The following is a 27,620-nucleotide window of genomic DNA, read 5'->3' on the forward strand; positions in this document are numbered from 1 at the left end:
AGCCTTGAGCACCAGCAGGAGTGGCTCAAAACAGAAGAGGATTGGGGCTAAAGGTGAGAGCAACTAAGTCCAGGGTCCAGAGGAGAGGAGACAGATAGGGAAGTGGGATCCCAAGACCTTCTGGCATCGAGCATTAGTGTCCCTGGATTGAGTCCATTGCGTGAAGGGGACCCCTCCAATTCACGTACTCTGCTCTCCCACACTTCCCCATCTTGATTTTGGTTTGGTTTGATTTGAGGGACCACATCCAGCAATGCTCCAGGCTTCCTCCTGGCTCTGCACTTAGGAATCACTCCTAGCAGGACTCAGGCTATAGGATGTCGAGGATCAAACCCAGTCAGCCAAGAGGAAGGCAAGTGCCCTCCCTGCTGGACTATCGCTCTGACCCCATCTTCATCCAAACCCACCTCCCTCCCAGAGGCAAGGCAGCAGACAACAAACCAAGCCACAGGCATAACTTCATGGAAAGCCCCAAATTCCCCCAAGTTCTCATCTGTCAAGGTCAACTCCCAGCAGAAACACACAGACAAGAAATCACACAGCAGGGAAAGACAATGAGTCCAGCAGAGCGTTGGGGATCATGTTTAAAGCACAGCTAAGGTTCCCAAAGAGATAGAACATTTTATGCAGGAAAAAAAAATATGATGAAGAGCCAGAGAGATAATAAATAATACAGGGGGAGGGTTTTGTCTTGCACACAGCCAACCAGGGTTTGATCGCTGGCATCCCGTAGGATCCTCAGAACCCTGCCAAGAGTGACCCTGGAGCACAGAGCCAGAAATCACCCCTGAGTAAAGCCAAGAGTGATTCCTGAGCACAAAGCCAGGAATAATTCGTGAGCACAGAGCCAGGAGTGATCCCTGAGCATGAAGCCAGGAATCCCTGGGCAGAGCCTTGAGCATCTCCGGATAATGGCTCAAACTCCCTCTCCCCAAAATTCTGAAATGAAAAACATTGACATCTTTTGAAGAAAATGAAGGGCTGTGAAAATAAGATGAACAGATGGACGGGACTCCAGGGCTTGCTGCTAAGCTAGAAATCAAGGCCATGAACTTTTGGGGGAAGCTGAGCTGAGGCAGAGGGTCAGAGAGGTGCCTGGTGTGGGAGAGGGGGAGGCTCTTGGACTGCAAGCCCAATCCCAATGTCTAGTAGCTTTGCCAAGGAAGACTGAGAGCAAAGGAAAGCAGATACTTGCAAAAATAGTCAAGACAGTTCGAGAAGGAAGATGTGAGCATTGTATTTGAAAGGGGGCCGCTAAGCAGGATGATTAGAAATACTTTCTGTGATAAGAATTCTCTCTCTCTCTCTCTCTCTCTCTCTCTCTCTCTCTCTCTCTCTCTCTCTCTCTCACACACACACACACACACACACACACACACACACACACACACACACAACACACACTCTCTCTCTCTCTCACTCACACTCAGGATACAGACAACCCAAGAGAGAAAATATTAAATACAACCCTAAGAAAGGGGAAACTGATCATCTTACAGTGGTCATCAAACTATGGCCCGCGGGCCACATATTGTATTTGTTCCTGTTTGGTTTCTTCACTTCAAAATAAGATATATGCAGTGTGCATAGAAATTTGTTCATAGTTTTTGTTTTTACTATAGTCTGGCCTTCCAATGGTCTGAGGGACAGTGAACTGGACCCCCTGTTTAAAAAGTTTGAGGATGAAGCTGGAGAGATAGCATGAAGGTAGGGTGTTTGCCTTGTATGCAGAAGAACAATGGTTCGAATCCTGACATCCTATATGGTCCCCGAGCCTGCCAGGAGTGATTTCTGAGCTGTGAGCCAGGAATAATAACCCCTAAATGCTGCTGGGTGTGATTCCCCCCCCCCCCCCGCAAAAAAAGTTTGAGGACCACTAAACAGCTTTTTCAGCAGCAGCAAGCGGGTCCATCCTTCCAAGGATCAAGGACACAGGAGACAGAATCTGGGTCTCTTACATTCAAAACACACACCGCAGCCTGATGAGTGATTTTCCCAGTCCACAAGAAGAAAAGCTGAAAGCGTTTTTAGTCCACAAGTCCTGCCTGGAGTGATCCCAAAGAGCAGTGCCAGGAGAAAGCCCTAAGAGCCATTTGATGCGCCTTTCCTTGCACCAAAAAAGTAAAAACAGACAAGCTATGAAAGATAAAGTGAAACGAATATTAGAAAAGCAAGAAAGTGACCAGAGAAAGCAGAAATTTACAGAAACTGCAAGCAAAAAAAAAAAAAGGAATGAACCAAGAGGCAAGCAAATACTGTAATTTATTTAACATTTAATTTATCAATGGGGGTGGAGAAATAGGATGCTTGCCTTGCACTCTGTCAATCCTGGTCCAATTCTCAGCATCCCATATGGTCTCCTGAGACTGCCAGAAGTGATTCCTGAGCTAGAAGTAATCCCTGAACATTGCCGGGTGTGCCCCCCACAAAAAACCTGTATAGGTAATGAAATATTTATGATCTCATGTCATTTTCCAAAGTCCCAACTGTGTCTTAAGAAATAGATGTGGGGGCCGGGCGGTGGCGCTAGAGGTAAGGTGCCTGCCTTGCCTGCGCTAGCCTAGGACGGACCGTGGTTCGATCCCCCAGTGTCCCATATGGTCCCCCAAGCCAGGAGTGACTTCTGAGCGCATAGCCAGGAGTAACCCCTGAGTGTCACCGGATGTGGCCCAAAAACAAAAAAAAAAAAAAAAAAAAAAGAAATAGATGTGAACAACCAAGATGCTCTTCAACAGATGAATGGCTAGAGAAACGGTGGCACATATACACAATAGAATATTATGCAGCCATCAGGAGAGATGAAGTCATGAAATTTTCCTATACATGGATGTCATGAAAACTATTATACTGAGTGAAATAAGTCAGAGGGAGAGAGATAGACATAGAATAGTTTCACTTATCTATGGGTTTTGAGAAAAATAAAAAATACAGTATTGTAGTAATGCCCAGAGACAATAGAGATGAGGGCTAGAAGGACAGGCTTACAATATGAAGCTCACCACAAAGAGTGGTGAGTGCAGTTAGAGAAATAACTACACTAACAAATATCATGACAATGTTAATAAGTGAGAGATATAGAATGTTTGTCTCGAATATAAGCAGGGAGTGGGAGGAAGGAGATGGGGGGCATTGCTGGTGGGAATGTTGCAATGTTGCACTGGTGAAGGGGGTGTTCTTTTTATGACTGAAATCCAACAACAAACATGTTTGTAATCATGGTACATATATAAAGATATTAAAAAAAAAAAACAAAAAGAATGGGGCCGGAATGATAGCGCAGCAGTAGGGTGTTTGCCTTGCATGCGGCTGCCTCAGGACAGACCTCTGTTGGATCCTGGGCATCCCAGATAGTCTCCCAAGCCAGGAACAATTTCTGAGCACATAGCCAGGAGTAATCCCTGCACGTCACTGGTGTGGCTCCAAAACAAAATAAAAACAAAACAGAAAAGAAAAGAACAGAAAGGGCCAGAGCTATAGCACAGTGGTAGGGTGTTTGTTTGCCTTAAATGCTGCCAACTCAGGACTGACCCGGGTTCAATCCCTAGCACCCCATATGGTCTCCTGAGCCTGCCAGGAGCAATTTCTGGGCTCAGAGCCAGGAGTAACCCCTAAGCACTGCTGGGAAAGGGAGGGAGGGAGGGAGGGAGGGAGGGAGGAAGGAGGGAGGGAGGAAAGGAAGGAAGAAAGGAAGGAAGAAGGGAGGGAGGGAGAGAGGGAAGGAAGGAAGGGAGGAAGGAGGGAGGGAGGAAAGGAAGAAAGGAGGGAAGGAAGGAAGGGAGGGAGGAGGGAGGGAGAGAGGGAGGGAGGGAAGAAAGGAAGGAGAGAGGGAGGGAGAAAAGGAAGGAAGGAAGGAAGGAAGGAAGGAAGGAAGGAAGGAAGGAAGGAAGGAAGGAAGGAAGGAAGTGTTGTGTATGTAAATATTTTGGGGGATTACTATGTTGCTCACCCTAATCTGATTAGGTGATTGTGCCCTACCCTAGGGTGTGACCTGGCATTCTGACCCCACCCTAGGGTAGGACCTGATTCTGCTTCCACCATTGGTTGGTATCTGATCCCACCATTGGGTGGGACCTGACTCTGGACTATAAGAGCAAGGGTCTGTGGAAGGCGAGAGGCTTTTGCTGGCTGGAACTGAATCTGAGTCTTCGGACTTCAGTTTTGTCCATCCGAATAAAGCAAATATTTCCACGAGCCTGATTGTCTGCGAGCTGTTTACCCGCCGTTTCACCTCAGAACCGTGGGCTAGACAGGGTGGCAGACACGTGCTCCGAGCTGGAAGAAAAGGGCCTCATTCTCCATCCCTCCATCAGTCAACCTCTTCAGGGGCTGTCCTGCTACAGGAAGGAAGGAAGGAAGGAAGGAAGGAAGGAAGGAAGGAAGGAAGGAAGGAAGGAAGGAAGGAAGGAAGGAAGGAAGGAAGGAAGGAAGGAAGGAAGGAAGGAGGGAGGGAGGGAGGGAGGGAGGGAGGGAAGGAGGGAGGGAGGGAGGGAGGGAGGGAGGGAGGGAAGGAGGGAAGGAGGGAAGGAGGGAAGGAGGGAAGGAGGGAAGGAGGGAAGGAAGGAAATAACGTGGCCAGTATCATTTCTTTTTTTTTTCTTTTTTTTTTTTTTTTTTTTTTTTTTGGTTTTTGGGCCACACCTGGCGGTGCTCAGGAGTTACTCCTGGCTGTCTACTCAGAAACAGCTCCTGGCAGGCACGGGGGACCATATGGGACACCGGGATTCGAACCAACCACCTTAGGTCCTGGGTCGGCTGCTTGCAAGGCAAACGCCACTGTGCTATCTCTCCGGGCCCCCAGTATCATTTCTGTCAAATTTTCCCTAGGAGAAAATTAAAAAGTTAGGGGGAAAAAAAGCATGAAGAGGAAAGCCAGACAACATGATCTTTCTCCCCAAAGGCCCCAGGGAGGGTGGAGTTGTCTGGTTCCAAACTGGTTCTACCACCACCTGGGGATGAGTTGAGCAGAGAAATTCATATCAATTGTACAAAATAAAGAATAAGGACGTTTGGGCAAGTGCTGTGTGGAGAGTCATTATTGACTCGCTGATTAATTAACTCAATGGGCCACCATGTATAATAGTATAACAGAGCCTGAAGTCTGTCTCTCCCAGGAGAATGAAGGGGAGAAAGAGCTGAGTGGTTTGACCTCAAAACAGAGGCTGGGAAGGGGTCCCCACCTTCTGGAGGAAAATTTTAGGGGGGTACAAAGCCAGGTTCCAACAACTGGAAGAAGTTGATGTTGGAAATTCTGAGCTAGACTCCACAGTCTGAGTCCTTCTGCAGTCTTTCTCTCAACACCACCCCCAAATTCATACAACCCAGGTAGTACCCCCACTTTTCACATTTGTCTCACCACAATGCCTTTGCGAAAGACCTATACTAATGCCTGTTATCACCAAGAAAAAGAAACCCCCAAGGCCAAGATGGAAAGTGGGTGTCAACACCTCTGACCCCCATTGTCCTGCACACAGCACCTGGTTCAGACCCCCCAGATTCCTTCCTGCCTCTGGGCTAAATATCCCGTGTGGGGTGTGGGGTGTGTGTGTGGTGTGCGTGGAGTCATTTCCACTTGACTCTAGGCTGGTGTGGGTTCAGATTTGACGCACGACTTTGTATGGTTTGGCAGGTGATGGGGGGCCCTGAGGAGAATCTCATTTTTTCCATATAAATGAACCACAATTGTTGCATGACTTGGTCATGTCAACGAAAGAAAAGGTGTTGAAGAAATACTGCGCTTCTGGGGATGGGGGACTGCCCTGCCAGAGCTACAGATGGGGGCTCTCCACCTCACACACACACACACACACACACACACACACACACACACACACACATTTCCCTGTACCCCAGATTTGGCCCTGCAGCCTGGAGCAAACAGGCTTGTCTCTCCATCCTACAGAGCCAGGGCTTGCTATAGCGAAATGAGCTGTGAATTGGGAAACATTTTCAAATACTTCGATTCATCATCTCTAGACATTTGATCTTTTAATGGGCTGTAAATGGCTTCCCCAAGTCCAGCCTGGGCCAAAAATAACATGGGAAGGCAGGCAGGGAATCAGAACGGGGTCCGGGACTTTTCTGATAGAATTCAAAACGCCATTCAGCCCCCAGGCACCTCAAATTCTGACAAAGTGGAGTCCAGATTCCTCTCATTCACCCCCTTACCTATGCCCCCAGCATAGATGTGGGGTGATGGAGTGAGAACCACCAAAGAGATGGATAGAGCAGAGACATCACTTCCTTTTAGCCCCTCATTCCCTGGATTACAGAATGTGGGTGCTGCAGAGCTAGATCGCGATCTGCCTAGAAATGAGTATTGCTCAAAACAAGAGTGGGGTGTTCTCCAATTCCACTTAGCCACATCCCTCCAACATCCCCCACTTCACCAAGCATGAGGCTCTGAGCTTGAAGCCTGAGCCAAGCCTCAAACTTTGAGGGCCCTTCTGGGAATGGTCCACCTGCTCCCATTGCCTTGAACTACACTCTGCTCCTCCTCTTAGGAATCCCCAGCAGGTATGCGGCTCAGACTGTGCTCCCCAGGACATGCCCAGCAGGTTCCCACCGCTTGCTCCTGGCAGGCTGGGGGGGGGGGGGCATATGGGATGCCAGGATTCAAACCACAATCTGTCCTGGGTCAGCTGTATGTATGCAAGACGAAAGCCCTACCTCTGTGCTATCTCTCCGCCCCTCCCCCCACTGTCCTTTCCAACAAGCCCAGAAATCCTGATCCCCTAGTATGGCTGCATAAGCAGCTGTGGGCATCTGGCTGACAACTTCCACCCTAGCAGCAAGGGAGTGTCTGTGGGGAAATCCCAGCCACCACCAGCTGGCGAGACTCAGAGCCTGGTGGGGCTCAGATGTAGACTCAGGCTCAGCAGTGGAGACACCTGAGAGCTCCCAGGATGGGCCACTGGTAGGAGCTGCCCATTATTATTTTATTTCCCACAGGTCTGAGAAGTGGGGTGGGGTCTGCTGCAGCCTCAGTCACAGAAAGTACTTTTTGTTTGTTTTGTTTGAGGGCCACACCTCAAGTTACTCCTGGCTCTGTGCTCAGAAATTACTACTGACTGGGCTCGTGGGACCATATGGGGGTACCTGCTCAGCCACATGCAAGGCACATACTGCTGTGTCTTTGGTATAAGTGGCTTTTTTTTGGGGGGGGGCACACCCGTTTGATACTCCTGGCTAAGCGCTCAGAAATTGCCCCTGGCTTGGGGGAACCATATGGGACGCCGGGGGATCCAACCGAGGTCCTTCCTTGGCTAGCGCTTGCAAGGCAGACACCTTACCTCTAGCACCACCTCACCGGCCCCGGTATAAGTGGCTTTTAAACAAGAGGAGAGCTGGACCCGGACCCAGAAAGGCAGCGCAGGGGAGGTGCTTGAGGCTGAAGCCTCCACCCCCAGAGCTCGCCTCCCTCTCCCCCCATTGTGAGCAAAGTGGGTCTGAGCAGGTCACCTCAGACTGTCAGGGCCTTCAACTCACACACCAGCTCCCTCAGCCAACAGGTGTCCTCCTCTCACAGCACCCAGCCTTGGGGGGAAAGGAGCAGTTTCTGGAAGCAGGTCCTGATTGTGCAGGGCTGGCTGGACAGACTATGTGTCTTTCCTCGATGCTGGAAACACACCCCATCTGCTTCCTCATCTGAGTCCCCCAAAGCGTCATCTGCAGAATGGGACTAAGTCAGGAGCAGCCTGGGACAAACCTAGCCCAGTGGGACTGTATTCACCATCTGCACCATCAAAGGAACCTGGCAAGGAACCTGGCAGCAGGTTTGCAGCCACTGAGATGGGAGATTTGGCCAGACAGGCTGCCAGATGCAAACTTTCTAGAAAGTTCCACCAGTGCCTAGGCACTTTAGCTTAGTCTCGGAGTTTCAAGAGAGGGAAAGATCCACCTTTCTCAAAAACACCCCCATACTGTTGAGTCCTGCTGAGTCAGAGTCCCTTGGAAGCATTACCACTTAGGTAAAGAGTTGCAGTGAGGGGGTCTGCCCTGAGCACCCCCTCCCAGATGAGGACAGGAAGGCTGAGAGGGGGAGCCCCTTGCCTCAGCTGGTGAAGGAGGAGGGGGCAGGGGTACCTCTGTTTTCAATCCTTCTCCTGCCTTCACTGGAGGAAGAAGTCACTGATAAGAATCTGTGGAATTCGCTAGCAGAAGGAGGCTGCCCTGGAATGGGGGACTGGTGCCCACTCCGCAGCAGCTCCCACAGCATGAAAGCTAGGGAGGTCTCTGAGCCAAATTAGTGAGCTCCTGTGTTAAACCGAGCCCCAGCTGCTAGACTAGGGCACCCCCACTCCGCACAGCTGTCTGAGAGTGTCTGAGGAACCCCCATTTCTCCATGAGAACAACTGCGCAGGGAGGGCTGGAGGGGATTAAGTTTAATCCTCCTGTTAGGAAGAGCTGCGAAGGGGTCCCAGGACCTTCACCCTCACCCCCATCCCATACACACCCCCACATAGGGGAAGCCCAGTCCTTGGGACATTCGGATGGGGCCAGACAGAGTTGGTTCGAAGGCTAAGCACTATGCTGGAGGCCTGAGTGTGACCTCAGGGGTCACAGAGACCCCCCCCAAAGTGCCTCCATGAACAGCTGCCAGCACCCACTGCCAGGTGTGGTCCCACACTCTGAATTATTTCCCGAACCCAGATGGAGGCCCCGAGTCAGGAGAGCAAGAGCGGGCCTTTGTCAGGTGGCACAGGGGAGACACATGGCCCAGTGCCAACAGGCCTGGGGTGGGCACCAGAGTGGCCCCATCCGAAGTGCAATGCCAGAGGCCTAAGGTGCGGGGGAGGGTGTCGCCCTGAGCCAGCTGTAGGCTATTTGCTCCACCAAGCCAGGGACTCGTGGACTATCCCACCACAGCCTTGAACTTAGCCATGTGGCCTTGGGCCCAGCTGGCCCGGATGGGAAGACAGGCAGAACTGAGCTGAACTTGGGTCCGGCATGTCCGCAGCTGCTTCACTGCACCTCAGGGCTGTAGGCAGCCTGGCTCCTACCTCTGAGCATCTGTGCTGCTTGGGAAAAGGCAGGTGCCCCTCAAGGTGGCTACCACTGTGCCCTTTCTCTCTCCTCTGGCAGCTGGGTCCATGAGCCCCAAGAAAGGCTGTACTCTAAGCCCATAGACAAACCTGTAACCTCCCCAGGATGGGCACAGAGATGCCCCCTCTGGTTCTTAGTAGCTTCTCTCTCTCTCTCTCTCTCTCTCTCTCTCTCTCTCTCACACACACACACATACACACACACACACACACACACACACACACACGTATATGCACACATGTCACTCACATCCTTACAAAATGCTTTTCCTCCCTAGACCTCCCCCTTATCCCACAGGGGCTGCCCCCTGGGAACTTGGACACTGGTGTGGAGCCAATGCACCTTTCCTATAAACTTCACCCATGCTACAGGGGAACCCACCTCCAAGGAGAGGCTGGTTCTGGGCCCCTTGAAGTTCCCAGAGTTCCTGATGGAGCTGTTGGATGGGGCTGGGCCTTTGGTCAGGGGTTAATCCGAGCACAAAACCAGCCCTCTATGGGGCCAGAAAGAGACAGTGGGGCGGGCATTTGCCTGGCATGGGGGGTTTGATCGCAGGCTTTCCATAGAATCCCCTGAGCACCGCCAGAAGTGATTCCTGAATCCCTGATTCCTGAGCACCACTGGGTGTGGCCCAAAAAAGAAACAAAGTCAGGCCCTGGAAGAATCATCAGATCTGGATGCTTCCACACAAAAGGAGTGTTCCCCCACCACAAGTTTGTTGGCAAAGTTCTGAGCGCCCAGAAACCCCCACTGTGTTGGATTGTGGGCGCCCACCAAGCTTCTGTGTTTATTCACCATCTGTAGCCCTCCCTGCACCCCTTCCTTCCACCGCCCTGTGCCCCTGGTCAGGCAGCCTGATCCCATACAGCCGGCTTCCATTAGTGGAAGGGAGCAAAGGGCATAGGTCAAACAGGAGACAAGAGGAATGGGGGTGTGTCCTGAGGGAGCCCTCAAGTCACATGAGGCAGGCTGGAGAACAGAGTCCTGGGGATGGGTGGGAGCTACACACACACACACACACACACACACACACACACACACTCACACACTCACATTCACACGCATATGCACACATTGTATACACACATGTACGAACTGGCAGCACAAAGCACTTCCCAGGTTCACAGTGGTGGATTGGCCCTTCCTGAAACGACCGAATTCAACACTGAACCAATCTCAAGGAAGCTTCTAGAAGTTCTTTCACTTTACTTCTTTTTAACAGGGGATTGAACACAGAGCCTTGAGCGGGCAAGGTGGGCAGTCTCCTCTGCTCCAGGAATTTTCTAGAAGAAAATTTTCTCCACCCACTCCCACTTCCAAGGGATCAATAATACTTTGGGGAAAAGCACTTGCCTTGAACATGGGTGACCTGGGTTCGAGCCCCAGCATTCCATATGGCCCCCTGAGCGCCACCAGGAGTGATGTGATTCCTGAGTGCAGAACCAGAAGCATCACTGAGTGTGGCCCCCAAACAAGCAAAAGGTGGGGCAGAATGAGAAAGGGAGTCAGAGTGATAGATAGTACAGTGGGGAAGGTGTTTGCCTAACACGGGTTTGATTTCTTCTCCCCTTATGGTCCACTGAGCCAGGAGTGAAAACTAAGTGCAGAGCCAGGAGTCAGACCTGAGTATAGCCAGATGTGAGCTCAAAACCAAAATAAAGAAGGGGGAAAGTGGCCCAGGCAAGGGAAGAACTGACAATGTTATGGACCCTGAAATACATCACCAAAGGACAAATACTGTCCTATTTCATGATAGGAGGGACCCAGTGAGTCAAATGAACAGATAGAAAGTGAAGAATGAATGGGGGCTGGAGAGATAGCATGGAGGTAAAGGCGTTTGCCTCGCAGTCAGTGGTTCGAATCCCGATGTCCCATATGGTCCCCTGAGCCTGCCAGGAGCGATTTCTGAGCGTAGAGCCAGGAGTAACTCCTGAGCGCTGCCGGGTGTGACCCAAAAACCAAAAAAAAAAAAAAAAAAAAAAAGTGAAGAATGAATGGTGGGGGAGCTGGAAGGGTCAAGGCACTGGTGCCCCAGGATAGCATCTCTGTTTTACAAGATGAAAAGGGTTGGAAACTGCAATGCAAGACAACGTCAATGCATTTAATGTCATTGAACTTCAAGAGTTAAGAGGACGGATCTGTGGTCTGGGCCTTGCACCACAATAAAAAGAATTTTTCTAAATTCTAAACTAAAAGAAAGAATGATAAATGATTTTTTTCTTCTCACTGTTCTATAGTTTCCAAATGATCCTTAATGATCATAATCAGGGGAGAAGAAGTTATGTGTAATCAGGAAAAATGGTAAACACTTTTCCTTTTATTTATTTAATGTTTTTAGCTTGGGGGTCACACCCAGCTGTGCTCAGGGCTGATTCCTGGTTCTGAAGTCAGGGATAACTCCTGGCAGGGCTCAGGGGACCATATGGGGTGCTGGGGATCGAACATTAGGTCAGCCATGTGCAAAGCAAACTCCCTCCCTGCTGTGCTATCTCTCCAGCCCACCCAGTAAACACTTTTCTGAAGAAAAGTGTCTGAGTGGCTAGAGTAATAGCACAGAGGGGAGGATGTTTATCTTGCACACTGCTGACCGGGGTTCGAGCCATAGTACCCTGAGCCTGCCAGGAATGATTTATGAGCACAGAGCCAGGAGTAACCTCTGAGCACCCCTGGATGTGGCAAAAAAAAAAAAAAAAAAGTGTCTGATTCCTTCAGAAACGTGGTCAGGGCAGCTACTAGAGCCTCAGTTGCAATTCCCAGGCTCCAGACTCTAGATTTGACACCAAGCTCCAGGTCCAGGCTTCACTCTTATGTTTCAGGCTCCAAGGTCTAAACTCCCAGGATCAGGCTTTAAATTCTAGGCTTCAGGGGCCAGAAAGATAGCTTAAAGGTTAGGGCGTGGGCCTGGAGAGATAGCACAGCGGCGTTTGCCTTCCAAGCAGCTGATCCAGGACCAAAGGTGGTTGGTTCGAATCCCGGTGTCCCATATGGTCCCCCATGCCTGCCAGGAGCTATTTCTGAGCAGACAGCCAGGAGTAACCCCTGAGCACAGCTGGGTGTGACCCAAAAAAAAAAAAAAAAAAAGGTTAGGACGTTTGCCTTGCATGCAGAAGGAAGGTAGTTTGAATCCCATATGGTCTCCCAAGCCTGCCAGGAGTGATTTCTTTTGTTTTGTTTTGTTTTGTTTTGCTTTGTTTTTGGGTCACACCCAGCAGCGCTCAGGGGTTACTCCTGGCTCTACGCTCAGAAATTGCTCCTGGCAGGCTCGGGAGACCATATATGAGATGCTGGTATTCGAACTACTGTCCTGCGTGCAAGGCAAATGCCTTACCTCCAGGCTATCTCTCCGGCCCCAACAATTTCTGAGTGTAGAGCCAGGAGTAACCCCTGAGCGCTGCAGGGTGTGACCCAAAAACCAAAGAATAAATAAAGAAACAAATAAATAAACAAATTCTAGGCCCCAGGCTCTTGGTTCTAAAGTCTCAGGCTCCAGGCTCTAGGCCCTAAGCTCCAGGCTCCAGGCACAAGGCTCTACATTCCCAGGCTTCACACTTTAAGCTCCAGACTCTTGGCTCCAGGATCTAAGTTCCCAGGCTCCAGACTCTAAACTCCAGGCTCCAGGCCTGCAGAGCTGCCCATCCACATCCTGTACCTGATATCCACATTTGTTCCCAATCCCAGCTCTCCACCAAAATTTCAGAGACCAGCTCCTGCTGGTTTCAGGTCCAACGGAAAGAAAGTGGCTCTTGAGAGCGTCAACTTGCATCCCATGGGGGGTGAATTTGGCAGGGCCAGGCCTAGACCCCCCCCCCTCCTCCTCTCCCTCATCCCACTCCTGCCCGAGAAACCCAACCAGCCAGTAAGGCCGCTGCATTTCCTGGTGGCGGTAACCCAAGCAGTCCATGGGCACGGCCAGCCTGTTACTCATCTCCGGGCAGATCCTGTGTCCGAAGCGGAGACAGCTGTCCCCACTCTCGGCTGTCCGCTGCCACTTCCAGCACCACTGTCTCCCTGCCAACACCCTGGCAGAGCTGCAGGCTCCTTTGCCAAAGTTCTGGACCCTGCCAACTGCCAGGCTCCTGGCACAGTCCTTGGGGGCCACTGGGTTCTCTGCACACTTGCTGGGTTACTCCCAGCTAGACTTCAGCTTGGGGCTCCTGTGCTGCCCACTAGCTTGAACTTCTGGGCCTTACACATGAAGGCAGCACATTCTAGGTGGTCTGGTGGCAGATGGATGTTCAATCCCGGCTGCCAGCCCGCTCCAGGACAGGCCTGGGCAGGAGCCCGAAAAAGTCACTCCCAGACAGGCAAGCTGCCAGGCACCTCCTCCCGTCCCCACAATCCCATGGCAGGCAGCAGGACCAACTCCCGGGCAGAGGAAGTGGGCGCTGCTTCATTGGTTTCTAGGTGCAGGGAACTTCGCCAGTAGCAATTCTTGAGTGCAGAGCTAGGAACAGCCCCTGACACCTCTGGGCTCGGCTCCATAACAAAGCCAAAAACATACAAATCTAAAAGAAAACAAAAACAAAACAAAACAAAAAATCAACCCATACAAACCTAATGCAGTGCACAGTCCAAATGCAAACGTCTCATTTCACACCCCGCGTCCACAGCGCAATCTTGTGGGTGCAAAATACTTGCAAGGTGCCCGACGCTAGGGGACAGCCAAGTACAAAACGGTCCTGGCGAGAAGGTGGGGCTTTTGGGTCAGGTGCACCCCCACCTGCCTCCAGTATCCACCTAGAGACCAGGTCACCACCACCACCACCACCCCAGTGCCACCAGGGGCTTAAGAGTCAACTGAGGAGGGGCCGGAGAGATAGCATGGAGGTAGGGTATTTGTCTTGCATGCAGAAGGATGGTGGTTCGAATCCCAGCATCTCATGTGGTCCCCCCCCAGCCTGCCAGGAGCAATTTCTGAGCATAGAGCCAGGAGTAACCCCTGAACGCCATCAGGTGTGACCCAAAAACAAAACAAAAACAAAACAAAACAAAAAAGTCCATTTGAGGAAATGTTCCCAGACCTCCAGACTCTCCCCTCTAGGATATCCTCAAAACCCAGGTGATTAGACATGGGGCCTTTCACACTGCCTGGGTGACTTCCCATAGCTGCTCTAATAGACCCAGAAGAACTGGGGTCATTCCACATGCCAGCCCCAGCCTCCAGGGCAGCTAACTCTGGTCTAAAACGTAGCTGGAGAAGCCCTAAGACAATGCTTTTGGGTCTGGAGGAGCCCTCTGCAGAGGGACACAGGTTTGCAGTCTTGGCTCTACTAGTCAAGGTGAACTTGGTTTTTGTTTTCATTGCATTTCTAGCTTGGACAGGGGGTAGGGGACTCCTATACTCTCCCCAAGTCTCTCCAACTTTCCTCGCAGCTTGGCAGGCTGAGGCTGTCAGTCCCCAAACAGAAGCTGGGTCCCCCTGTGAGTGGAGGGGAGGGGGTTCTAGGTTCTGAACAAGGAAGGACGCCATGTTGTAGATGTCTTAGGCTTCTCTTTTTCAAGCCTAAGTTTCTCTTAACACCACCCCCAAGCTACCTGGCCATATTATAGACTATTGAGAAAGGACTTGAGGGAACAATAGACAATAGTCAGTCACCTTAAAGATCATCAGGGGGGCGGGAAGGTGGCGCTAGAGGTAAGGTGTCTGCCTTGCAAGCGCTAGCGTAGGATGGACCACGGTTCGATCCCCCAGTGTCCCATATGGCCCCCCCAAGCCAGGGGCGATTTCTGAGCGCATAGCCAGGAGTAACCCCTGAGAGAGTCAAACGGTGTGGCCCAAAAACAAAAAACAAAAAAACAAAACAAAACAAAACAAAAAAGATCATCAGAAGCTAGAATCTCGGGGCCAGAGAGATAGCACAGCAGTAGGACGTTTGCCTACTGATTCGAACTCCCAGCATCCCATATGGTCCCCCATATATGGTGCCATATATATATGGCACCTGCCAGGAGCAACTTCTGAGTGTAGAGCCAGAAGTAACCCCTGAGCACTGCCTGATATAATCCAAAAACCAAACACACACACACACACACACTCACACACACACACACACACACACACACAGCTAGAATCTCTTCATCCCCTCCCTATATAAACTGGTTTGTAACCTTGATGGGTATTGTCTCCTCCACGAGGTGACCCTGACTTGCTTTGCTTTATTTCAATTGTGTGGTCTCGTCCTTTGACTCTGGATCCTAAAAGGGGGAAGAAAGACCAGGACCAAAGATGCTGCCAATTCAGGGTGTAAAGTAGGAAAAATTAGATGCTGCCAGTAGAGGAAACAGGATACCTCCAAACCCATGATGACGTTAGAAATGAGTTAGCCTAAGGCCAGAGAGATAGCACAGCCATAGGGTGTTTGCCTTGCACACAGATGATCCAGGATGGACGTGGGTTTGATCCCTGACATCCATATGGTCCTCTGAGCCTGCCAGGAGCAATTTCTGAGTGTGGAGCCAGGAGTAACTCTGCCAGGTGTGGCCCACCCCCCCCCCAAAAAAAAAAGAAAGGAAAAAAAATGAGTTAGCCTTAGGTCAGAACCTGCATCCACAGTTGGTCCAGAAACCACACACCATTACTGGGATCTTCATGGAAAAAACCAATGCAGGAGACGAGAAGGGACAGGGGATGGGGGTGGGACAACCAGGATTGTCCATTCAACCCATCCGGATCCTGCACCCTAGAAAAGATGAAGTCTGGGAACTGGAGTGATAGTGTTGCTGGGAGGGCACTTATCTTGCACGCAACTAGCCCAGATTTGATCTCCAGCATCCCATATGGTCCTCAGAGTAATCCTGGGAGTCTGCCAGGAGTAATCCCTGAGAACAGAGCCAGGAGTGAGCCCTGAGCATCACCAGGTGTGGCCCCAAAACAAACAAACGAAAAGATGAAACCGTTTCCTTCTGCCCTGAGCAAGTTACTGAATCACACAGAGACCAACATACAGACATGCACACATCTGGTGAGGCACTCAAGGTTTCCCACCTCAATGACTTCAGCTGAAAACACAATTTAGAAAAACTGTGGGACCAGAGAGTTAGCATGGAGGTAAGGCATTTGCCTTGCATGCAGAAGGTCGGTGGTTTGAATTCCAGCACCCCATATGGTCCCCCGAGCCTTCGAGGAGCAATTTCTGAGCGTAGAGCCAGGAGTAACCCCTGAGCACTGCTAGGTGTGACCCCTCCAAAAAAAGAAAAGAAAAATTGTGTACACATGAAGAGTCAGACAGAAGACCATCAAGTCCTCCATAAGCAGCCTTTTGGCAGGCCAGAATTAAGCAGTTTCTGATCATCAGAGCAGGAACCTTGAGATCTAGTTCCAAGCAAGTGGGCAGGAATATTGCCTGCCTGGAGAGCCTGAGACTTCAGACTAGACACCTTTCATCAATTATTTTTGGGTTTTGGGTCACACCTGGCAGCACTCAGGGGTTATTCCTGGCTCTACACTCAGAAGTCACTCCTGGCAGGCTTGGGGGATGATATGGGTTGCCAGGATTCGAACCACCGTCCTTCTGATGTGAGGCAAATGCCTTACCTCAATGCTATTTCTTTGTTTTTTTGTTTTTTTGGGCCACACCCAGCAGTGCTCAGGGATTACTCCTGGTTGTCTGCTCAGAAATAGCTCCTGGCAGGCATGGGGGACCATATGGGACACTGGGATTCAAACCAACCACCTTAGGTTCTGGATCGGCTGCTTGCAAAGCAAACGCCACTGTACCTCAATGCTATTTCTCCAGCCCCACCTTTCATCAATTATTAACTGGTTCCAGGATGGCCTACTTAAGAGAGTAAACTCTGAATGCATCTAAGAGCCTGCACCCCTCAAACAAACAAACTAACAAACAAAAATAAGCAAGGGTGAGACCCTTGCAGCCCTGAGTTCGATCTACAGCACCAGCTCCCACGCCTGGTGGCCAGCCCAGCTCTGAGTTCTGAGTAAGTGTGAACTCAGCTCACAGGGAATGTCTATCTCTACCACAGAGCACCTTGTCCAACAGTGGGAACAATGCAAACAGGAGTGTGCAGAACGGACAACAAAAGGGCAGTTGGGAGGAGGGAGTATTTACTTCAGGCACAACAAAAGGCTCCTGCACAGAGCTTGAAGCTTTTCTGGAGCAGAAAAGCTAAGTTAGCCCAGCTAAGGGAAAGCAAAGTCCTAGGAGGGCCAAGGCCTAGAGTAGGAAGCAGTGAGGGTCAATTCAGCCCTTGCAGGCCAAGCAGAGCACCCAGAGATGGGGCAGGCCAGGGTGAGGGAGCTCCCGGAGGGGCCCCAGACAAGTTCTCCCTCCACCTCTTCTGGGCCTGAGTCGGGAAGTTTTCAGGACCTGAGCTTTGTGTCGTCATCATGCGCCTGGGACAAAGGAGAGAAAGAGGCGAGAGGCCCCATCGCCGGTGCCAGGCAGGCTGAGGCCTCTCCAGAGGGGGCCCCCGCCGTGTGGCCGAGTCAATCACCACAGGGCAGGAAGAGAGACGAGCACATTCCCGGATTAGCTCCTCCAGGGCGCAGGAATGACAAAAATGCCAGATGCCAGAGGCAACTGGCGGAGCGCAGACAGAGCCAGGTCGGAAGGAAGGAAGCAGCAGCTTCTCCCGGTGGGCCCAGAGCCAAAGTGAGCCTGGGGTGTGGGGTAATGTCTGCCACCCCCAGGGGTCTAAGCAGGGGGCCAGGGGCCCTGCCCAGGGTACAGGTTGGCCTGACTGGGCCTTTCACAAAAGCTCCATGCAGGGAAAACCCTGTCAGCCTTCTTCAGAACAGAAGCTACTGGGGGCCTGGAAGGGGGGGGGGGGTGAATGTAGAGCAGTTGGGGGGGGCAGATACTTGCAAACAAAGACACAGTGTTGAGCGACAGCACAAGCGGGGAGAGTGTTTTGCCTTGCATGGCCGGTGGCTAACTCAGGTTCAATCTCCGGCATCCCATATGGTCCTAGAGCCTGCCAGGAGTAATTCCTGAGCACAGAGCCAGGAGTAACCCCTGAGCGCTACCAGGTGTGGCCAAAAACAAAGAAAAATATTTTTAAAAAAGACAATGTTGGGGCCCGGAGAGATAGCACAGCGGCGTTTGCCTCGCAAGCAGCCGATTCAGGACCAAAAGGTGGTTGGTTCGAATCCCAGCATCCCATATGGTGTCCCCCCCCCCCCCCCCCCCCCGTGCCTGCCAGGAGCTATTTCTGAGCAGACAGCCAGGAGTAACTCCTGAGCACCACCGGGTGTGGCCCAAAAACCAAAAAAAAAAAAAAAAAAAAGACAATGTTGGAGACACAAGCCCCCCCAGTCCAGGTTCAAACCACATGCACATGTGTACAGATGTCTGCATACATCTATGAACACGAATATGCATGGTGGGTGTGCATGAAGACCTGTACACTACGCACAGGTGTATGTGTGCACGTAAATCTGTATGGCACGTGTGTACATGTATGGAGATATAGGCATGTATCACACATGCAGGCATGACCCATGTGTGCCTATCTTAACACATATAGTTGGATATGTGTGTATAGTTACACACTCACGGGCACTCGTACATGCATTCTCATGCAACTATCCATGCCCCTCTCTTTGTTTAGTCAATGGGTTGGAGTGAAGGGGGCAGGGGGACCCAGGGAGCAAGGGGGCAGGAGAAGCAGGGGAATAGGGGGTAGGGAAGCAGGCCAGTCCCTCCATCCGCTGCATTTAACAGATACTTTTCCCTGCCCTTGCTGAGGGCCCTGCTGGTCTCTGGCTTCCTGAAGCAGAAACTATCCCCAGTCCCGGGTCACACGGTCTTGGGTTCTGGGTCCTCACATGAGCATCTTAAAGGTGAGTTGCTCCCCAGGCTCCCTATAAAGTTTTCCCAGTCCCACTGTGCTTGGTGGTTACAGGTACTCACCTCTCTCTCTCCTTCTCTCTCCCACTCTTTCACCTCTCTTTCCCTCCCCTCTTTCTCCCCCCTCTTTCTTCTCTCTATTGCTCTGGCTCATGGCCTTGAAAGCCTGAGCAGGAGCCCTGAGGGATGCCAGGAAGTCAGCAGAAGTTTCCTGCAGCACAGGGTGGGTGAGGCAGGTGCCAGGCACCCTTGGGCAGCAGCAAGGAAGCCAGAGGCTTAGCAGGGGCAGCTGAGCCCTCCCTTTGGGGTTCCATGAACCATCTTCTCAGAGAAACACTCCCTGGAAAAGGAGCCACTGACCTTGGGTCTGAGCAACTGAGTTCCTGTGTCTGGCAAAGCTCATCCCTCCCCGAGGCCACTGGAGCTGCTGACACTAACAAGGGAGGCTCCATAAGGCCGACATTCAGTCTTTCTCATTTCACAGAGGAGCAGACTGAGGTCCCAAGAGATCCAAGACTCAGGACACTCGAAGGGGAACAACGAACCCTGGAGCCTCATGCAGGAAGCTCCAGCTAATCTCACAAGCTCATGCCAAAGTTCTAGTAACTTTTCTAATGTAGGAACACCATCACCAAGGACAGGCAGGGGGGGGCTGGCAAGGATGGGGGCATCCTAGCTTGCTCTAATTTTTATGTAGGGCATAGCTGGGGGGTCGCCACCCCAGCCCCGCACCTCATACCAGTATCTCTCTGGATGGGGTCCAGCCCTTCTCACATGGGCCATCAAAGGGAAATTTCCAGATCCCAGGATGCAGGAGGCATGAAAAGGAAGGACCAGACAGGATAGGCCAAGGCCCGGAGTCCTTGGAGAAAACAGTGAGCATGTGGAGGCTCCAGGGGCTCCCAAAACTCAACCAGCCCCTGAGCTACCCTTACAACTCGCCGCTGCCCTGGGTAGTTGGTCAGGGTCCAGCTCAGACACTCTCGAAGCCGCAATGAGGTGTCGGCCCAGCTCAAGCCAAGAGAAGCCTGGAGTCATGTTCCTGCAGCTGCCGAGTGTTTCTCTGGAATGGACTTGGAAAGCACAACAAGGGTCCAAGCCAGCACACAGCGGGAGGGCATCGGCCTTGCATGAAGCCAACCCAAGTTTGATGTTCGGTATCTCATAGGGTCCCCTGTGCACCGCCAGGAGTGATCCCTGTGCACTGCTGGGTGTGGCCCAAAAATGAAAGAAAGGAAGGAAGGAAGGAAGGAAGGAAGGAAGGAAGGAAGGAAGGAAGGAAGGAAGGAAGGAAGGAAGGAAGGAAGGAAGGAAGGAAGGAAGGAAGGAAGGAAGGAAGGAAGGAAGGAAGGAAGGAAGGAAAGAAAGAAAGAAAGAAAGAAAGAAAGAAAGAAAGAAAGAAAGAAAGAAAGAAAGAAAGAAAGAAAGAAAGAAAGAAAGAAAGAAAGAAAGAAAGAAAGAAAGAGAAAGAAAGAGAGAAAGAGAGAAAGAAAGAGAGAGAGAAAGAAAGAAAGAAAGAAAGAAAGAAAGAAAGAAAGAAAGAAAGAAAGAAAGAAAGAAGAAAGAAAGAAGGAAGAAAGAAAGAAAGAAAGAAAGAAAGAAAGAAAGAAAGAAAGAAAGAAAGAAAGAAAGAAAGAAAGAAAGAAAGAAAGAAAGAAAGAAAGAAAGAAAGAAAGAAAGAAAAGGAAAGAAATTGTACTACAGGAGCTATAGTACAATGGGGAGCACAGTACACATACATTTGCCTTGCATGTGACGATCTTGGTTCAATCCCTGGCTCCCCCATAGTGTTCCCTGAGCCCCGCCAGGTTTAAGCCCTGAGCATTGCTGGGGACCTCTCCAGCACCTCCAAGGAGTGTTCGTGCATGCAAACGCACTCTCAACATGGAGCACACATAGCCTAAAGAACACAAACACGCATGCACTCATGCATGCTGTATGAGATACACACACACCCTTAGCATAAACATGCACTAATGCACACAACACACACCCATAGCACAGAACACTAACACATGCATGCACACACACTTTCATGCACTCACCCAATCACATTCATGCACTCACACTCGGAACACACACTCACTCATGCATGCAGCCTGCAGCCCATCAGTCTCTCCTGACACATGATGCCCAGCCTGACTGGGACCCGGGCCAGCAATGTCGAAAGAGAGTGTCCGAATCCCATCAGAAGGGGGTGGGACACATCAGCAGCAAGGGGTCACTGCGGCTCCAGTCATCTGCTTAACCTCCTGGTCACAGCTATACTGCCAGCCATACTGTCACTGTGCCCATGCTAGGTTGCAGGGGGGCCCACAGCAAGTCAGACCCCAATGCTGATGCAAGGCAGAACTGGGGAGCAGCAACCATAGGGGAGATAGGGCTGACATGAGCCTCATGACACCCCCCCAGAAATGGACACAAAGCACAGGGGGAAGCCTGTGGTAATGAGGGTGACCCCAGAGCTCACTGTTCCCCTTACACACCAAGCACAGGCCTGGAGCCGTGGGATTCCCCTCCCAACAGCTGGACTGATCAGGCCAGTGTGTGGTTAAAGGGTGTGCTGGGAAACCGTGCGGGAGCCCCCCAAGGTGAGGGCCAGCAGGATGAGAAGGGGAGCCAACAAGGAAGACTGGTCATCCGTGCCTGAAACTGAGCTGCGCAGAGTAGAAATGGGAGCCCAGCCCCCCAACTCCAGCAGAACAGAATCTATCTCACTTAGCAGCTGCTCAGCACTTAGACAAATGGTGTGGGGCCCTGCAACAATCCCCCCAAACTGACAGATGGTCCAGGCAGAGGAGCTTCCCCTTCTGCTTCCCTGACAAAGGCCAACATTAGGGTCCAGAGGTGTCTACCTGAGAAGCCAGGCTGAAGGCAGCAGAACTAAGTGGAAAATGCAATCACTTCACTCAGAAAGGGATTTTTCCCCTGGACTCTGCTGCTTTCTCTCCTAAGAAAGAGAATTTTCTGGGGCCCAATGAGAGAGGGGCAGGCCTGGAATTGCAAGATCCTGGGTTTGATCGCCACCTACCCATTCGAATTCCATTCCAGGGAACCCATACAGTCCCCAAGCACTGCCAGGAGTGACTCCTGAGCATCAGAGTGTGATACGAAATAAATAATAAACAAAGAAAAGAAAAAGGGAGGGGGCGGAGCAATAGCACAATGGTAAGGCATTTGCCTTGCATGCGGCCAACATAGGACGGACCCCAATTCGAATCCTGACATCTGCCTGCCAGGAGTGACTTCTGAACCCAGAGCCAGGAGTAACTCCTGAGAGCCACTGGGTGTGACCCAAAAACAAACAAAATAAATAAATAAAAAAGAAAGGGCTGAAAAGGCAGTGTTTGCCATGTACGTGATCTACCAGGTTTGATGCCTGGCATTCCATATGGTCCCCCAAACACTGCTAGGAGTAATTTCTGAGTGCAGAGCCAGGAAGAACCCTGAAAACTGCCAGGTGAGACTGAAAAAACAAAACAATAAAAGGAAAAGGAGACCAGAAAGATAAGACAGCAGATAGACACTTGTCTTGCATGTGTCTCGACTGGGTTCGATTCCTAGCACTCCACATAATCCTTTGATGCCAGTCAAGAATGATCCCTGGGCCCGGAGAGATAGCACAGCGGCGTTTGCCTTGCAAGCAGCCAATCCAGGACCAAAGGTGGTTGGTTCGAATCCCGGTGTCCCATATGGTCCCCCATGCCTGCCAGGAGCTATTTCTGAGCAGACAGCCAGGAGTAACCCCTGAGCATCGCTGGGTGTGGCCCAAAAGCCAAAAAGAAAAAAAAAAAAAAAGAATGATCCCTGAAAATAGTGCCAAGAGTAACCCCTGAGCACCAGCAAGTGTGCCCCCAAAAAAGAATAAGAAAAAAAATTAGGGGCCAGAGAGAAAGAATGGAGGTCGGCCATTTGCCTTGCATGCAGAAGGATAGTGGTTGGAATCCCAGCATCCCATATGGTCCCCCGAGCCTGCCAGGAGCAATTCCTGAGCATAAAGCCATGAGTAACTCCTGAGCACTTCCGGGTGTGACCCCCCCAAAAAAAGTTGAAACTTAAAAGATGACTCTTTTGTTTGCTTTTGGGCCATATCCAGTGGTGTTTGTTTTGGGGACACACACAGCAGCTCTGTAACCCCTGAACTGCTCAGGAGTTACTCCTGACTCTGCACTCAGGATTAACTCCTAATGGGCTTTCGGGAGCATATGGGATGCCAGGGATCAAATTGGGTCAGCTGCATGCAAGTCAAGTGTCCTCCCCACTATATTGTCACTCTGACCCTCAATGTTTGTGCTTCTAACACTATGATCTTGTTGTAACAAGGTTGCTGAGTGTGTTGTCCTATGGGCAGAAAAACAACCCAATAATCAACCAGGGACAAGCTAATGAAACTCCAGTCATTCCACTATGAGGAACCACAGAGCCTTGAAAATGGGAGCTGAAGATACAGAAAGTTCTAGAAATGTGCGATGGTGGTGGCAGCAGTAGGTACAATGCTATGAATGCATCTGGTACCCCTAGGCTTAAGGCGATAAGTGAGTTTCTCAGCTATTCATTCTTTTTTTTTTTTTTTTTTTTTTTTTTTTTTTTTTTTTTTTTTTGGTTTTTGGGCCACACCCTGTGACGCTCAGGGGTTACTCCTGGCTCTGCGCTCAGAAGTTGCTCCTGGCTTCTTGGGGGACCATATGGGACGCCGGGGGATCGAACCGCGGTCCGTCCTAGGCTAGCCCAGGCAAGGCAGGCACCTTACCTCCAGCGCCACCGCCGGGCCCCTTTTATTTTTTTTTTTTTTTTTTTTTTTTTTAGCTATTCATTCTTAGGAAAAACAGAAGAACTATGTATGTGGGAGGTCTTTTGTGCGGGGTGCAGTCCCTAGTCACCCCCCCATGCTATGTTCCTCTCCCCCTGTTCTGAACTGCTCTGCAGTTGGCAAGAATCATTCATTAGTGGTCCCTCAATAAACCTGAGTTTGATCCTTGAAATCCCATATGGCCACCTAGCACTGCTAGGAATAACTTCTGAGCACCACCAGGGCTGGGTCAAAATCAAACAAACAAAACAGAAAAAAAGAAAAAAGAAAGAAAAAATGGGGTCCTCTTCTTTTGAACAAAAAAGCTGAAACTGTGGGGTAACCCTGGGCCTGTTGAGCACATATGAATAAGGAGGGTGATATGTTCCAACGTTTATTTATCAGACGCAGACACTTGGCCCAGCCCATGCACAGAGAGAACACGAAGCGCGTGCCCACGGGAGCACTCGGCGTGAAGTCGCTTCTCACTGCCAGAACAGAGAGAGAGAGAGAGAGAGAGACAGAGACAGAGAGAGAGAGAGACAGAGACAGAGACAGAGAGAGAGAAGACAGAAAGAGACAGAAAGAGAAAGAGAGGGGAGGGTACAATAGACAACAGGCCATCACAGAGACCCCCGATCACCAATGAGGGATGCACCATTCCAAAGGCTTTGTTGTCCAAAGCCTCTGCTTCTGTGACCCTGAGATTTCAGAGATCCAGGTCACTTGGGCCTGACTGACAGCTCTCCAGGCACGGGACTCAATAATCAGGTCTGCCCAAGCCCCTGTCCAGCCTAGACCCCAACCAGGTGCCAGGGAGACTCAGCTACGAGTAGGATCTGGCCCCAGAACTCAGGAACTCAAATTCATTCAGGAATCCATTTCCCACAAATCCACCCAGATCTTCCTGCACTTAATTATACCTTTCGGAGCACATCCTGGTGCAAAGCCCACAGGAAATTATACTTGTGTGAGCTTATTGTGTTTGTGTTGAAGGTCTCTCTCAAGTTTGGGAGATGGAGAGACTGGACAGCGTGGTAGGGCGCCCCAGTGAGTTGGATCCCTGGCACCACCAGGAGTAATTCCTGAGGTTAAAGCCAGAAGTAACCTCTGAGCATCACCAGATGTGGCCCCAAAATAAAACAAAACAGACACACACACACACACACACACACTCAACTCCTTTGTGACTTGGGTTCATATTCTGACCCCTTCAACTATGCCTATTCCAGGCTGCTGGAGTCTAATTGTTTTTTGGTTTGTTTGAGTTATTGGGTTTTGTTTTGTTTTTTTAATCTCCCTTCCTGCACTTTTGTTGGGGACCACACCCAACAGTGCTCAGGGTTCAGGCTCTGGCCTCCAATGTGTAATGCCCAGGTACTAATTTGAACTATCTCCCAACGTGTGTCCTTCCCACACGGTTTTTTTTTTTTTAATTAATTAATTAATTTATTTTGGTTTTTGGACCACACCTGGTGACGTTCAGGGGTTACTCTTGGTTATGCGCTCAGAAATCACTTCTTGCTTGGGGGCCACACGTTTTAATCAGTTCTGCTGGTAAAACCATCCAAAACAAGTGCAAAATAGTTAGGAAGAGGCCCAGGCCCCACTTTTTTCTTGCTCCTGACCAGCCTCTTGCTCTGCACACCCCTGTGGGAACCATGGTTTTCCATCTTCTTTTTTTTGTTTTGTTTTGTTTTGGGGCCACACCCGTGGTGCTCAAGGGTCACTCCTGGCTGTCTGCTCAGAAATAGCTCCTGGCAGGCACGGGGGACCATATGGGACACCGGGATTCGAACCAACCACCTTTGGTCCTGGATCGGCTGCTTGCAAGGCAAACGCCGCTGTGCTATTTCTCCGGGCCCCGTTTCCCATCTTCTTTTCAACCTGGGCATCTGTTCATAAGCCTTTACGTTATTGAAGGGAATCTCTGTCTTTTATACATGCCATCATGCTCTTCGTCCTCTGCCTCTTGAATAGCTTGTTTTTCAGCCCATTCTCATCTGGGAGTGAGCAGCCAGCACACGACTGTTGAGTGTCTGGGGGAATAAAACCCAGAGAAGCCTTGGGAAAATGTTTCCCAGCGAAAAGGAGGGAAAAGAAACTCGTGCGCAACGCTTTCCAGAAGCAGTTTTATGCCTTCCAGCAAGTCTTGTCCAGCGAGTATAAAGCACGTTTCTTCTCCCTGACCAAAATAGCCTTTCTTGGAGACCTGCAGGGGGTGACATGGATCCCTGGCAGGGGGTTGATGACTCTCCAGTAGAAAGATTTAGGGATCCTGTCTCTTCTAGTTCCAAATGCACGCCATTAGGAGAAGGTGGGAAGGGACACTCGCTATGCCTCAGTTTCCTCCCTTATCATACTACTCCTCTTCCCATCCTGGGTCTAGGTTTTAGGTGGGAGGAAGGTGACGGGTAAGGAGGCATCTGATGAGAGCTCTTACAGCCATATGAACCCGATTATTATCCGTTGGAATTGAGGGTGCTCAGTGCCTATGAGTAACGATTGGCCGGCTGCACACGCGCGCGCGCGCTCCCGCGTTTTGGGGCGCGGGGCGGGACACTTGGGGCTCCCCAGGCCGGAGGGTCCCGGCGCGCCACCTGCCGGCGGCGGCGGCGGGGGGCTGCGTATGGGTCCCCGCTAGGCAGGCGCGGGGGGGACCCCTCTGTTCCTCCCAGCTCAGCGCGGTTCCAGCTCCTCGAAGCGCGTTTCTCCCGTCCCCGCGTGGCGAGGGGAAGCCGGGGCCGAGGCTCCTCCATCGTCTCAGCCCAGGAGCCCCGGCCGAGTCGCCCCATTTGGGGTTCTGGAGAGGCGGGGCGCACGGCCTCAGCCCCCCGGGAACCTGGGGACCCACACAAAGGCGCGGACGCGCAGGTGAGCGAGCGCCTCTGGAAGCGCGGGAGCCGCTCGCCGACCGGGTTCGAGTCCCCGAGTCACTCCAAGCAGCCCACGGAGGGTCCGAGCCGCCAGCGCCCGCAGCGGGAATCCAAGGGGGCGAGGATGGGGGGCGCAGGACGCGAAGAAAGTGGGTGGGCGCGGCCCGAGATCCCCGTAATCCCGGTCCCGCACTTTACCTTCTCCAGATCGTAGCCCCCAATTCCCCCGATCGCTAACTGCCCGAGCCCCTAAACCCGCAGCAGCTCGCAGTCCCCATGGCCCCCCATCTCTCCAGCCCCCGACTGCTTGGCGCCCCAGGCCCGGAGGCCCTCGCTCTCACTCCCCAGGCCCCGGTGCTTCTTCCCGCACCCCTAACTCCTCCGCTTCCCATCCGGCTCCGACTCCAAGGCGACCCCGTTCTCCACCACCCCTGAACCCCCAGATCCACGCGCCCAGCCTGCCCGCCCCGAGCGCGCGCACGGCGCGCACTCACCGGCGACCCCCGTAGCCGCTGCCCGGGGAGCCGGCGCCGGGCTCGGGGTAGCCGTGTTGCTGCAGAGCCGCGGCCGGGAACGGGTAGAGGAAGCCGGTGGCCAGTGCAGACCCGCACAGGCAGCAGCAAGCCCAGGGCAGCAGCAGCGCCAGCCTCATCTTGCGGGGACCCCGCGGCCCGGGCGGACCGAACCCGCGGCCCCACGGCGAGCAGAGCGAGGAGCGGGGCGCGCAGCAGCAGCAGCAGCAGCAGCGGCGGCGGCGGCGGGGAGAATCTGGGGGGCGCCCACGCCTCTCCGGGGCCGCCTTTTCAAATTCGCCGAGGTGGGCTCGGCGCCGTCAATGGGGGCGTGGGGCTCCCGGGTTAACCCTCCGCGCTCCATGGCGCAGGCAGAGGCCCGGATCGCACCGCTTGGGATTCGAACCCGCGGAGTCCGAGGGTTCCGAAAGCGCCGGCCGGCGCCCCGCAATTTAGAACTTTAACCAGCCAAACTCTTGCGGGGGGGTTGCTGCTACTTAGGGGTGCCCCGTTCCTGCCTTGGCATCTCTTCCAACTCACCATATTCGTTCCTATACCAAATGGAACCTCGGAATAGACGAGTCAAGAAAATGTT

At 51.8% G+C, this 27,620-nt stretch overlaps 1 protein-coding gene across 1 annotated transcript in view; it reads right to left on the reverse strand.

Moving 5' to 3' along the window:
• COL26A1 (collagen type XXVI alpha 1 chain) overlaps positions 1-27,255 on the reverse strand; it is a 93,179-nt gene extending 65,924 nt beyond the window's left edge. The window contains exon 1 of the mRNA XM_049787866.1: positions 27,008-27,255. Coding sequence (XP_049643823.1) covers positions 27,008-27,165 — 158 coding nt within the window. The 5' untranslated portion in view covers positions 27,166-27,255. The remainder of the gene's footprint in view (positions 1-27,007) is intronic.
• Between the last annotated feature and the right edge of the window lie 365 nt (positions 27,256-27,620).

This window comes from Suncus etruscus, chromosome 15, assembly GCF_024139225.1.
Source record: "Suncus etruscus isolate mSunEtr1 chromosome 15, mSunEtr1.pri.cur, whole genome shotgun sequence".
Lineage (NCBI taxonomy): Eukaryota > Metazoa > Chordata > Mammalia > Eulipotyphla > Soricidae > Suncus > Suncus etruscus.